The sequence below is a fragment of the Pelodiscus sinensis genome, chromosome 4 (assembly GCF_049634645.1).
Source record: "Pelodiscus sinensis isolate JC-2024 chromosome 4, ASM4963464v1, whole genome shotgun sequence".
In the NCBI taxonomy this organism is placed as follows: domain Eukaryota; kingdom Metazoa; phylum Chordata; order Testudines; family Trionychidae; genus Pelodiscus; species Pelodiscus sinensis.
The window spans coordinates 105061203-105075516 of NC_134714.1; the positions used below are offsets into that span (position 1 = coordinate 105061203).

General features: G+C 44.3%; 2 protein-coding genes across 12 annotated transcripts in view; one reads left to right on the top strand and one right to left on the bottom strand.

Moving 5' to 3' along the window:
* Positions 1-7450, top strand: part of IRAG1 (inositol 1,4,5-triphosphate receptor associated 1) — a 190152-nt gene extending 182702 nt beyond the window's left edge. For 8 of the 11 annotated variants that reach the window (XM_075927919.1, XM_075927921.1, XM_075927926.1 and 5 more), the window contains one exon: positions 4126-7448. In XM_075927919.1, coding sequence (XP_075784034.1) covers positions 4126-4366 — 241 coding nt within the window. In that variant the 3' untranslated portion in view covers positions 4367-7448. Of the gene's footprint in view, positions 1-4125 lie in introns of all 11 variants that reach the window. The other 3 variants (XM_075927922.1, XM_075927925.1, XM_075927924.1) reach the window with 3 other exon arrangements.
* Positions 7451-8992: 1542 nt separating this feature from the next.
* On the bottom strand, positions 8993-13361 carry LOC142829317 (uncharacterized). The gene is made up of 3 exons (XM_075928788.1): positions 13315-13361; positions 11652-13213; positions 8993-9111 (listed from the first exon to the last, which is right to left on the bottom strand). Exons 2-3 carry the CDS (start codon positions 12826-12828, stop codon positions 8993-8995), a joined length of 1296 nt encoding a protein of 431 aa, XP_075784903.1. The 5' UTR covers positions 12829-13213; positions 13315-13361.
* Between the last annotated feature and the right edge of the window lie 953 nt (positions 13362-14314).

Consider the following 14314-nt stretch of genomic DNA (forward strand, 5'->3'; position numbering starts at 1 on the left):
CTAATTCGAACTACCATTACTCCTCACGGAACGGGCACGGAGTTTGGACTAAGGGGGATTTAAAAATGGCGGTGCCCGGGAACATGCAAATGAAGCCCGGGATATTTAAATCCCGGGCTTCATTTGCAACTCCGGTGGCCCTCATTTGCCTACCTAGCTTGAACTAACGAGCTAGTGTAGACATACTCTAATAGCTTAGTAAGACATGATTTCCCTTTACAGAAACCATGTTGACTTTTGCCCAACAAATTATGTTCTCTATGTGTCTGACAATTTTATTCTTTACTATTGTTTCAACTAATTTACCTGGTACTGATGTTTGCCAGGGTCGCCTGTAGAGCCCTTTTTAAATATTGGCGTTATGTTATCTGTCTTCCAGTCCTTGGGTACAGAAGCTGATTTAAAGGATAGGTTACAAACCATAGTTAATAGTTTTGCAATTTCACATTTGAGTTCTTTCAGAACTCTTGGGTGAATGCCATCTGGTCCCGGTGACTTGTTACTGTTAAGTTTATCAACTACTTCCAAAACCTCCTCTAATGATACTTCAATCTGTGACAAGTCCTCAGACTTGTTACAAAGTATGGGTCAGGTTTGGGAATCTCCTTACATCCTCAGCCATGAAGGCTGAAGCAAAGAAATCATTTAGTCTCTCCACAATGGCTTTATCATCCTTGATTGCTCCTTTTGTATCGCGATCGTCCAGGGGCCCCACTGGTTTTTTAGCAGGTTTCCTGCTTCTAATATACTTAAAAAACATTTTGCTATTGCCTTTTGAGTTTTTGGCTAGCAGTCTTTTTTGGCTTTTCTTATTACATTTTTACACTTAATTTGGCAGTGTTTATGTTCCTTTCTATTTACCTCACTAGGATTAGACTTCTGCTTTTTGAAAGATACCTTTTTATCTCTCACTGCTTCTTTTACATGGTGGTTAAGCTATGGTGGCTCTTTTTTTAGGTCTCTTACTATGTTTTTTAATTTGTGATATACATTTAAGTTGGGCCTCTATTATGGTGGCTTTAAGAAGTTTCCATGCAGCTTGCAGGGATTTTACCCTAGTCCCTGTGCCTTTTAATTTCTGTTTAACTAACCTCCTCATTTTTGCATAATTCCCCTTTTTGAAATTAAATGCCAGAATGTTGGACTGCTGAGGTGTTCTTCCCACCACAGGAATGTTAAATGTTATTATATTATGGTCACTATTCCCAAGCGGTCCTGTAATAGTTACCTTCTGGACCAGATCCTGCGCTCCACTCAGTACTAAATCGAGAATTGCCTCTCCCCTTGTGGGTTCCTGTACCAGCTGCTCCAAGAAGCAGTCATTTAAGGCATCGAGAAATTTTATCTCTGCATCTTGTCCTGAGGTGACAAGTATCCGGTCAATATGGGGATAATTGAAATCCCCCATTATAATTGAGTTTTTTATTTTGATAGCCTTTCTAATCTCCCTCAGCATTTCAACATCACCATCACTGTCCTGGTCAGGTGATCGATAATATTTCCCTACTGCTATATTCAGAACAGTGCAGGGCAGGGAGCATGGACTTGCCTCGTTTGCACCCCTACTTGACTGCTTAGGTGTTCCTATAGTCTCCCATGGGAATTTGAATAACCAAGCATAGTTCAGCCTTGAGAGTTACAGGCAACAGTCTTTAGAAATGTGTCCCTTAGTATTTTCAGGGATATGCAAATACCTTCACAAAAGCATACTCCTGCCAACATAGGCAGGCAGGACTCTATCACAAAAAATGTATTTCTCAATGTATACATTAAGGCTACGTCTACACTGGCATGAATTTCTGAAAATGCTTTTAACGGAAAAGTTTTCCATTAAAAGCATTTTCGGAAAACCACATCTAGATTGGCAGGATGCTTTTCCGCAAAAGCACTTTTTGCGGAAAAGCATCCGCGGCCAATCTAGACGCGGTTTTCTGCAAAAAATCCCCGATTGCCTTTTTCGCGATCGGGGCTTTTTTGTGGAAAACAGTACTATGCTGTCTACACTGGCCCTTTTGCGCAAAAGTCTTTCGGAAAAAGACTTTTGCCCAAACGGGAGCAGTATAGTATTTCCGGAAAATCACTGACGATCTTACATGAGATCGTCAGTGCTTTTCCGGAAATTCAAGCGGCCAGTGTAGACATCTGGCAAGTTTCTCCGCAAAAACTTGCCAGTCTAGACACAGCCTAAGAGAACCACCCAAGAAAGCTCTACATACAGAGCAAAGGGTTTCTTGCTTAAATAAAAGCAACATTTCACAGATGTGCATCATATAAACACCTGCAAAAGATAATACTGATTGAGATGTGAGCAGTAGTATTTGAAGGCTTCAATATCTGAGATATAGGTCAGATGATTATTCTAGGAGAGGTGGGTGAGATTTTGTGGCCTGCACTGTGCAGGGGGTCAGACTAGATGATCATAATGGTCCCTTCTGACCTTAATGTCTATGAGTCTATGAGATAATGTGCAGTTAAGAAATCTATTTTAATGTGTACTTCTGCATTATTTACATATTTAAAGATCAATTAAATAAAAATAAATCTAGCTCCTTTTGGCTTCCAAGTCTACAAAATGGCTGAAAAGCCCTGTTAAATAAACCTCTATGGCCGTGGTCACCAACCAGTAGATCGCGATCTACCAGTAGATCTCAGGGGCTCTAAGAGTAGCTCTTGAGCTCTTGAGCCCTCTCTGAACTGCGCTCCTGCGCAGTACATTTACATTAGATTTCCTCATTTGAGGAGCAGCTACTCACCGAGCAACAACACAGGTGAGTAGCTGCGAGGAATGGTGGGAGCTGGGATGTCGGGAGGGCTGAAACACCCCAGCCAGCTGACTGTGGCTTTCAGCTGAAAGAGGCTGCCCTGTGCTCCAGCTGATTGGCGGCTTCTCCTCTGCGCCTGCCTACATGGAGTTGGTGCACCCTGGCTGCGCACCATGGCCAGCTGGCCGGGCAGCTGCTTCTCTGGTCCAGCCCATGTGGAGTGTGGTGCACCCTCGCTGAGCTTCAGGGAAGGAGCTTCAAGGAAGGAGTGGGGTGGTAGATCTTGGCTTGGTCTGTCATTTAAAAAGTGATCTTGGGTGTAAAAAGGTTGGAGATCACTGCTCTACGGTGTGTTTAATACAGCTAAGCCAAAATCAGAATTTTAGTGCCATGAGAAAATTTAATATATCAACATCTGCTTTTATCCCTAATTGGGACACAATGTTGAAAAAACAAAATATTCCAAAAATTTCAATTGGGAAATAACTAAACACTTTTGACATTTTTGAGCATTGTTATTTTTCCAAATCAAAAAGTTCTATTTTGGTTTGTTGAACTGACCCAAGACATTCAGTATCAAATCACATCATTATTAATATTCTTTAATGGGACTTTAGAGTCCAGGAATGGACACCTAACCTGAAGCCTTTGATGCATAATTTAAAAAGCTTGGTGTGACTTATTGCCCTCTCCTCTTGGGGGTAAGCTGAGTTCTTGGGAGGATGTACCCATTCTATTTGATTGTATTGCACATTCTTATATTTTTAAAAACAGACATTTGCACATTACAGAAGCACAGAACAGAGATTAAAGCAGGTAGGACATCTGGCCATAAGCTGAGGCACATCTAAGAGGAACCCAAAGATCTGAAACCTCTTCATTCTAGGGTTCACCATATTTTGTCCTGTAATTCACCCTTCTTCTAAATCTCTGAAAATACGTGGCTGATACCTGATTCAAAGGTCAGCCTTCCTATTGGCAGGTAACCGAGACTTAAGTTGGAAAGGCACTTTTCTAAAATTATTTAATTTAATTAAGCAAATTATGATATAAACAGCACCTGAATTATTGTCAGATTCTAGTAATGGGACTACACTTTTGAAAGAGAGAGAAGCAGGAGAATCCAAGTCTGTCCCTGTGCAGGACTCTGGAAAAGTAACTCACTTAATGTCAATCTATGTTTCAGTATATATTTGTAAAAAGGACATTATAATATGGTTCTTATCAAGCAGAGAGTGTATTAGTCCTTGAACAAAAATGATATAGTATCTAATTGCAAAGTTATTAGTAGTCAAGTATTAAGGTAATTGACTTGTGTATGATAATTATAGAAGAACACTTATATCTCTTTTTCATTTTACAGCAAACTTGAAGTTGTTATTCATTATTTACATATACTGTACCCAAAACTGGGTAAACACTGGAACGCGGTCTGGATTGTAGCAGCTGTGGTAATCGTTTTTGCGGCGCTGTTGGGGATCTACCATTCATACAACTCCTGTGTTGAATTATCAGAAGGACCGAAGGGGAAAGCCACCTGTTCTGCTGTCCAGCAATACTCCTGGTGGAACTCAGGACTTCAGCATGAGCAAGGAACAGAATAATAAGCAAATGATACACTACTTATGGTACACCAATGAGCACATACTTTAAAACATAGTTGTTAAAGCAAGGTTGCATTTTGACATTTTCTGGTTGCCAAATGTGATCAGTAAGCCACACTAGTTGTTCTACACCATCAGGCTTGGGAATGGATTGTGCTTTACCTAGTGAAACTGATCATCAGATAAATGCTCCTTTTATCATGATAAGTGTATCTGACTGATATGACATCCTATGGATAAAGTCACATTTAAATCATGCAAAGATTGTGACAGTCACCAGCAATAGCCAGGATATTCAAAGGGAAGATTGAGACCTTAATTCATACACTTTTGAGGAAGGCCATAAACGCTACCAGCTATAGAGCACTTGATTTAACTTTGCATTTCTGGCTTTTATTGTTTGATGTCATAATTTTCACAGAAGAGATATATACGATTTTTTAACATATAGTGTCCATGTCTAGAACAGGGGGAGGGGAGGCAGGGGAAGGAAGACCTCCTGTTGAAGACAAAAATATTATACTAGGCTAAATTTATCCTTGGTGTGTTGCCATAACATGAGTTACACCAGAGGAGAGGTTGGCCCAATAATCATGCAACAATGCAAAATGGAATGCTGACTAAATGTGTGTTTTGTATTGTTTTTCAGAATGTATTGCAAGAGGGAAACTGGTCCATTGTTTTAATAGGGCTTTTGTGAAGGGCTAAATCCGGGTCTGGGTGCACAACAGACAAAGTGTTCAGTATATCTCAGACCCTCTTAGAACATAAGAGTGACCAGACTGAGTCAAACCAACAGTTCATCCAGCCCACTATCCTGTCTGCCGACAGTGGCCAATATCAGATGCCCCAGATGGAGGGATCACAACAGGTAATCCTCATGTGATCCCTTCCCTGTCACCCACCTCCAAAGAAACAGAGGTTAGGAACACCATTACTACCCATCCTGGCTAAAACTCTTTCTCCAAGGAACATGCTGGCTACATCTACACTGGCATGATTTTCTGAAAATGCTTTTAACGGAAAACTTTTCCGTTAAAAGCATTTTTGGAAAAGCACGTCTAGATTGGCAGGATGCTTTTCGCCATTTTCGCGATCGGGGCTTTTTTGTGGAAAACAGTACTGTGCGTTTACACTGGCCCTTTTGCGCAAAAGTCTTTCGGAAAAAGACTTTTGCCTGAATGGGAGCAGCATAGTATTTCCGGAAAAGCACTGACAATCTTACATGAGATTGTCAGTGCTTTTCCGGAAATTCAAGCGGCCAGTGTAGACAGCTGGCAAGTTTTTCCGCAAAAGCAAATGATTTTGTGGAAAAACTTGCCAGTCTAGACACAGCCGCTGTGTGGTTCATTTTGCTGCTCTTCTGAACAAGACTGCAATGCAGTCCCCACTAGCAATCCTCACTAGCAAAATAATTGCTGCTGGGCAGATTAGACATAACTGCTACGGCTCAGACCATAGCAGACTAAGGCCAGATGTGAAGGCCAGCAGGTGGACTATGAATGGACTCTGTCCTGCTTCTTGCACTATGTCCCCCTCCTCCCTTTGCACACCATCATAGGTCTAGGAGAACTGAGCTCGGGGAGTGTTTAAAATGCTTACTGATTTACTGACCTGATGTAAAAAGATCATTACCACAGTCAGCAGCTCATTTTAGAATCAAATGTGTTAACTATTCTCGTAGATTTTCAAATCTCCAACAAGTTATTAGGCCATTACAGATTAATCCTTTTTAAAAAGGATTTTAAATTTTAGAAGCTCCCAGAAGGATTAACTAAAAATGTCTGGCACTTAAAGAGTATATCGTACGTACCTGCAGAACTTGAGTTGGGATTCCCAGTTAGTCTTTCAGTTGCTATGCACTTGGAAGCAGCTGAATGTTCGAAGTGGGCGTGACACTGGGGTACATTGTTGGGTACCCAAAGTGTCGGTGTTTTGTAGGCCTATGAATCTAGTTTTCAGAGTGACTAATGACAGTTTACCCTTGGGAAAGATAAGGAAGCCATGTGCAGTACAGAATTCTGGCTTATCTGCAGCCAGTAGCAGCTTGTTTTCTTTCAATACAGTCCCCAAACTCTCAGCAAATTAAACTAACTGGGAGAATGAAGGTTTTTAACAGACTCAAAAGTGTTTTAACTCCATTTTTTCCCATCAAAAATAACACTAAAACTCTGGAGAGATGTGTCTCTTTATGTTAACTAACTCAATTTTTTACCGCATTTTTCAGAAAGAGATTGCTACAGGAAAACATCAGATGGCCACAACTGTTCCTAAACAAATTGTGCTTGATTTAATCATTTGGGTATCTTTAGAAAAAAGAAGAAAAATAGCTCTGGAGGAGTAAAAGCATCAAAATGAATAAGGAAGGTCCATATGGCTAAAGGGAATGTACCATTTGTTCTTTAACTATAAGCAGCAAAGAATCAGAAAATAAATAATTGTGTTTTTAATAATTTTCTATCAGGCCTTCTCACTGCAGCCAAACAGATTCATATTCCTCCATTCCAAATGACAGACTTTACTCAAATGATGAAATTAGTATGTTAGGGGACTTGAGCATTGGTGTGATTAAGTGCTCTTTACAAACAAAGTATTGGTACTAGTAATTCCTGGGAATCACTCTGGGCCAAGTACCTCTGGGTATGTCTACACTACAATGTTAGTTGGAACTAACAGACGTTAGTTTGAACTAACATTCATAGGCGCTACACTAGCGCTCCGCTAGTTCGAATTTGAATCGAACTAGCGGAGCGCTTAGTTCGAACTAGGAAAATCTCATTTTACGAGGATTAAGCCTAATTTGAACTAGCTAGTTCGAATTAAGGGGTGTGTAGCCCCTTAATTCGAACTAGTGGGAGGATAGCCCTCCCCAGGTTTCCCTGGTGGCCACTCTGGCCAACACCAGGGAAACTCTATGCCCCCCTCCCGGCCCCGGACCCCTTAAAGGGGCACGGGCTGGCTACGGTGCCCGTGCCAGGTGCAAGCCTGCCAGCACCCAGCCAGCAGACCCTGCACCTGGCACGGCACAGAGCCACCCACCCAATGTCCCCCAGCCCACCCCCTCTTCCCGGGACCAGGCTGGCGGCTCCCGGGAGCTTGCCCTGGACTGCAAGAGGCGGGCACCTTCCTGGGCTAGTGCGGACATTGTGGACCTCGTCCACGATCTCCGCACTAGGCACAGGAAAGTGGCCGTCTAGGGCAGGAGAGCTGCCAGCCTGGCCACCCAGGAGCAGGTGTGCATGAAAATCAAGGGGGTCCACTGAGACCCCCGACCCTGAGCCCTGAGCTTACAATGGCCGTCCTGGGTCAGACCAAAGGTCCATCTAGCCCAGTAGCCTGTCTGCCGACAGCGGCCAAGCCTAGGGACCCTGGAGGGGATGGACCGAAGACAGTGACCAAGCCATTTGTCTCGTGCCATCCCTCTCCAGCCTTCCACAAACTTTGGGCAGGGACACCACTCCTATCCCCTGGCTAAGACTACTCCATGGACCCAACCTCCATGACTTGATCTCACTTCCCTTTCAACTCTGTTCTAGTTGTAGCCTTCACAGCCTCCTGCAGCAAGGAGTACCACAGGTTAACTATTTGCTTTCTGAAGAACAACTTTCTCTTACTAGTTTCAAGCCTGCTACCCATTCCTTTCCTTTGGTGTCCTCTAGTCCTTCTTTATGGGAACTCATGAAGAACTTTTCTGAATGCATCCTCTCCACCCAACCCCTGCTTTTAGAGACCTCTATCCTGTCCCCGCTCCATCTCCTCTTTTCTAAGCTGAACAGTCCCAGTCTCTGTAGCCTCTCTTCATCTGGGACCTGTTCCCAACCCCTGATCATGTTAGTTGCCCTCCCCTCTCCCAGCCTTTCTCTTCCCCTCTCCCACCTCCTTTTCCCAGTCTCCCCCAGTTTTGTTCAATAAAGACAGAGTCAATGTTGGAAGAAACGTTATCTTTATTTTGTACATCAATAAGAAGGGGGGCTAGGGAAGGGTAAGTGGAAGGAGGTGAGGGAGGAATGGGGTACGAGCCCCCGATGGGGAGGACTGGGCTGGCTCTGCGGGCTTCTGGGGGTGGAAGCTCTCCTGCAGCCCCCCGATTGCCCCCTCTCCCCAGATGGCAGCCTGCGGCAAGTGCAGCCGGACTGATGGCCGAGTGGTGTGATGTGCCCAGTGTGGGTACTCCGGGCAATCCAAGCCAGGACTGCTTTGCAAGCGGGGCACCCCTTAGAACTGTCTGTCCGGGGTGGGGGCCGGGACCCTTTAAGCGCAGCCCTCGGCTAGCCTGAGACAGCATCTCCATGCTCTAAGTCCTCCTCTGATGCCCTGCCAGCACTGCTTCCGGCCATCCTTAAGCCCTGTTCAGGGTCCACTCAATGTGGACTTGCTAGTTCGAATTAGCAAAACGCTAATTCGAACTAGTTTTTAGTTCTAGATGCGTTAGTTCGAAATAGCGCTGTAGTGTAGACGTACCCTCAGCTATTACTCACATAGGCCCTGATCCAACAAAATACTTACACATGGGCCTAATTTTGAGCACATGAGGAATCCCAATGACCTCAATAAGATCACTCACATGTTTAAAGTTAGATATGTGTGTAAGTGCTTTGGTGGATCTAGAGCACAGAGTGAAATTTGCTACTGCTTGCAAAAGGTTCGGATACCCCATATGGGCTTAGTTAGTGTATTAGCCTTTTGGGAATTCACTGCTTCGTGGTGAATTTCACCCATGAGTTCCATTGGTTTGAGTAGAATTTCTCACATGGAACAGATATGCAGAATTTAGCCTCCAGGGTCTTCAGTTATTGGTGGGCAGTGGCTGGGGGAAATGATGGGAAAGGGCAAGATATTTTAAAGGGTATTAAAATACTAAAACAAAATAAAGAAAAAAATAATTGTAGAATTATTTTTATACCTACTGTAATTAAGCTGCCTACTTAAAATAGCATCACAGAGGCTAACTGCTTTTTAAATACATCTAATTAAACTCTGTGTTTTGTGAAAATTAGGGTTGTGCTCAAAAAATTCTAAAATCAAATTTTGTCAGTCTGATTTTAATTTACTTTATCTAAAATTAAAATTTCTTTTCTCTGTGGTCAGAAGGCATGTCAGGCTACAAACAGTAGGTCAGTTATTTATACTATTAACACTGAAAGAGTTTTTTTGGGGGTGCAATATTTATTTTTCTGCTTCAGCAAGACACATTTATTGTTTCTCATGCACAGCACTGATGTTTTTAGTAGAAAGAATTGAAAAGGGGCACTATGTTTGTGTATCATATTATTTAAATTTGTAACATTGTAAGACTTTGCACAAGTGTGCTAGTATTGTACTGTATAGTATCACATACTTGAGTTTTGAAATAAAAATATGGTTTCAAAGTCCTTGCCATTTCTAGCGCAAGACTTAAGACACACACATATATAAGACTGAACTAGTTAAGCTCAATCCTGCTCAGATCCAAGTTCTTGGTAGGAACCATAGCAACAATTTAATGATCTCTATATATTTAAACAAAAATTCCTGTGGGATGACAGTGACCTCAACATGTCATTCTGCATTCATGGGCTCCCTGCCCAGACTCTGTTTGGGGAAGGCAAAGCTGCCTGGCAGCCCAGCCTGGGCAGATTCCATCTCCCAAGGGTCATAGAATCATAGAATCATAGAATCATAGGACTGGAAGGGACCTCGAGAGGTCATCGAGTCCAGCCCCCTGCCCTCAAGGCAGGATCAAGCTCCGTCTACACCATCCCTGACAGATGTCTATCTAACCTGTTCTTAAATATCTCCAGAGAGGGAGATTCCACCACCTCCCTTGGCAATTTATTCCAATATTTGACCACCCTGACAGTTAGGAATTTTTTCCTAATGTCCAATCTAAACCTCCCCTGCTGCACTTTAAGCCCATTACTCCTTGTCCTGTCCTCAGAAACCAAGAGGAATAAATTTTCTCCTTCCTCCTTGTGACACCCTTTTAGATATTTGAAAGCCGCTATCATGTCCCCCCTTAATCTTCTTTTTTCCAAACTAAACAAGCCCAGTTCATGAAGCCTGGCTTCATAGGTCATGTTCTCTAAACCTTTAATCATTCTTGTCGCTCTTCTCTGTACCCTTTCCAATTTCTCCACATCTTTCTTGAAATGTGGCGCCCAGAACTGGACACAGTACTCCAGCTGAGGCCTAACTAGTGCAGAGTAGAGCGGCAGAATGACTTCACGAGTTTTGCTTACAACACACCTGTTAATACAACCTAGAATCATATTTGCTTTTTTTGCAACAGCATCACACTGTTGACTCATATTCAACTTGTGGTCCACTGTGACCCCTAGATCCCTTTCTGCCATGCTCCTTCCTAGACAGTCGCTTCCCATCTTGTATGTATGGAACTGATTGTTCCTTCCTAAGTGGAGCACTTTGCATTTCTCTCTATTAAACCTCATCCTGTTTACCTCCGACCATTTCTCTAACTTGCTAAGGTCATTCTGAATTATGTCCCTATCCTCCAAAGAAGTCGCAACCCCACCCAGTTTGGTATCATCTGCAAACTTAATAAGCGTACTCTCTATCCCAATATCTACATCATTGATGAAGATATTGAACAGTATGGGTCCCAAAACAGACCCTTGAGGAACTCCACTTGTTATCCCTTTCCAGCAGGATTTAGAACCGTTAACAACCACTCTCTGACTACGGTTATCCAGCCAATTATGCACCCACCTTATCGTGGCCCTATCTAAGTTATATTTGCCTAGTTTATCAATAAGAATATCATGCGAGACCGTATCAAATGCCTTACTAAAGTCTAGGTATATGACATCCACCGCTTCTCCCTTATCCACAAGGCTCGTTATCTTATCAAAGAAAGCTATCAGATTAGTTTGGCATGACTTGTTCTTCACAAACCCATGCTGGCTATTCCCTATCACTTTATTACCTTCCAAGTGTTTGCATATGATTTCCTTAATTACCTGCTCCATTATCTTCCCTGGGACAGACGTTAAACTGACCGGTCTATAGTTTCCTGGGTTGTTCTTATTCCCCTTTTTATAGATGGGCACAATATTTGCCCTTTTCCAGTCTTCTGGAATCTCCCCTGTCTGCCATGATTTTTCAAAGATCATAGCTAAAGGCTCAGATACCTCCTCTATCAGCTCCTTGAGTATCCTGGGATGCATTTCATCAGGACCTGGTGACTTGCTGACATCTAACTTTCCTAAGTGATTTTTAACTTGTTCTTTGTGTATCCTATCTTCTAAACTTACCCTCTCTCTGCTTGTATTCACTACGTTAGGCACACCTCCAGACTTCTCGGTGAAGACCGAAACAAAGAAGTCATTGAGCATCTCCGCCATTTCCAAGTTTCCTGTTACTGCTTCTCCCTCCTCACTAAGCAGTGGGCCTACCCTGTCCTTGGTCTTCCTCTTGCTTTTAATGTATTTATAAAAGGTCTTCTTGTTTCCCTTTATGCCTGTAGCTAATTTGATCTCATTTTGTGCCTTTGCCTTTCTAATCTTGCCCCTGCATTCCCGTGTTGCTTGCCTATATTCATCCTTTGTTATTTGTCCTAATTTCCATTTTTTATGAGACTCCTTTTTTATTTTGAGATCATGCAAGATCTCCTTGTTAAGCCAAGCTGGTCTTTTGCCATATTTTCTATCTTTCCTACACAGCGGAATTGTTTGCTTTTGGGCCCTTAACAACGTCCCTTTGAAATACTTCCAACTCTCCTCAGTTGTTTTTCCCTTCAGTCTTGCTTCCCATGGGACCTTACCTACAAGTTCTCTGAGCTTATCAAAATCTGCCTTCCTGAAATCCATTACCTCAATTGTGCTGGTCTCCCTTCTACCTTTCCTTAAGATCATGAACTCTATTATTTCGTGATCACTGTCCCCTATACTGTCTTCCACTTTCAAGTTCTCAACTAGTTCCTCCCTATTTGTTAAAACCAAATCCAGAACAGCTTCACCTCTGGTAGCTTTTTCAACCTTCTGAAACAGAAAGTTGTCTCCAATGCAGTCCAGAAACTTATTGGATAGCCTGTGCCTCGCTGTGTTAGTTTCCCAACATATGTCTGGATAGTTGAAGTCCCCCATCACCACCAAATCTTGGGCTTTGGATAGTTTTGTTAATTGTTTAAAAAAGGCCTCATCCACCTCTTCCACCTGGCTAGGTGGCCTGTAGTAGACTCCTAGCATGATATCACCCTCGTTTTTTACCCCTTTTAGCTTAACCCAGAGACTCTCTACACAGCTATCTCCTACATTCATCTCCACTTCAGTCCAAGTGTGTACATTTTTAATATACAAGGCAACCCCTCCTCCCTTTTTTCCCTGTCTGTCCTTCCTGAGCAAGCCGTACCCTTCCATACCAACATTCCAATCATGCGTCCCATCCCACCAGGTTTCTGTAATACCAATGATATCATAGTTGTATTTATTGGTTAGCAATTCCAGTTCTTCCTGCTTATTACCCATACTTCTCGCATTTGTATATAGGCATCTAAGATACTGATTTGATCTTGCCTCCCTGTTGTGCCCTGACCCTCCTTTCTCCTTGCCATTATAGGCCGTAGTCCCCCCTATTTCCAACCCATCTCCCAGTCCCGCACATTCAGCACTTACCTGTGGGCTTTGCTCACCTGCCCCCGACAAACCTAGTTTAAAGCCCTCCTCACAAGGTTAGCCAGTCTGTGTCCAAACAAGGCCTTCCCGCTCCTGGAAAGGTGAACTCCATCTCCGCCAACCAGTCCTTCCTGGAAGAGCACCCCGTGATCAAGGAAGCCGAATCCCTCCTGGTGACACCATCGTCGCAGCCAGGCATTCACCTCCAGAATGCACCTCTCTCTGCCCGGGCCCCTACCTTTGACAGGAAGGATAGAAGAGAATACCACCTGCGCTCCAAACTCCTTCACCCGTACTCCCAAAGCCCTGTAGTCACACTTGATCCGCTCAGTGTCACACCTGGCAGTATCATTTGTGCCCACGTGGATGAGTAGCATGGGGTAGTCCTGCCCATTCAGCTCTGGTCGTGGCCTTTCAGGCGGCCTGGTCCCTGGCCCACGGGCTGCTTTGGCTGGTCCGAGGCCCACTCATGCTGGGAACAGAGGCAGGCTCTCGCTACCCTGGGTGCTATGACTTGCTTCAGGACAATGTCACTGTTGTTCACAGGCCGCTGGGTCAGCAGGCTCAGAGGAAGTGCCAGGTGCAGGGCGAGGCCCCCATGTCCCCAGCTGTCCACCACCCCTTCCTCAGCCACACCCCAAGTGGCCACGTCCTGTGCCCAGCACTGAGCCACCCCGGGAAGACCCAAGCTCAGTCCCTCTCCCAAGTCCAGATTGGCTCCCTTCCACCTAGCCATGTGCAGGACTGCAGTAGGCACTTCTGTAAGGCAGGTGAGGAGGCACCCGGCAGCTCTGACCTGAGTGGCTCAGGCCACCTTTGCCTGGCACTGCACTCCCAACCTCCTCACATATCCCCCTTACTGAGACCCTGCACACTCAGCCCATTCCTGCCCCCTTCCTCGCTCCCAGATTCCTTGCCCCCAAGCCTGCTCCTGGGCTCTCTTTCCCCTGCCCAGACACCTACCCCCAGCCTCTTCCTCTGCCCTCCCTTGATCCTGCACCCTCTCTCCCGGCCAGCTCTCGCACCTTCCTGCATCACACCTCCTGCTCAGATCATGCACCCCCAGCCCTAGCCCACTCACTGACAGCTTGTCCCACACACTGAAGCCCTCATTTTTGGGCCCACAGAAGCCCAGAAGAATTAATCTGACCTGAGGCCTTGAACTTCAGTCCTGCCCCTCCCATGGGGCTGGATTACCCAGGAGAATGAGGTGTTTCAGTTGGGGGCCACATCAGGGAGGGTTGGGGGGGTTTGGAGAATTTTTTTTCCTTCTTACTTGTGTGGTCCCCACCTGATTTTCTGTGAGTCAGTGGCCCCCCCAACACCAAAAAGGTTCCCC

Excerpts from the sequence above, each read along its gene's own strand:
- LOC142829317 (XM_075928788.1), bottom strand. The coding sequence starts at position 12,828 with ATGGGTAATAAGCAGGAAGAACTGGAATTGCTAACCAATAAATACAAC. Across the intron at positions 9,112-11,651 it reads CTTCACCGAGAAGTCTGGAG|AAATTCTACTCAAACCAATG; the intron begins GTGTGCCTAACG and ends GTTCCATGTGAG.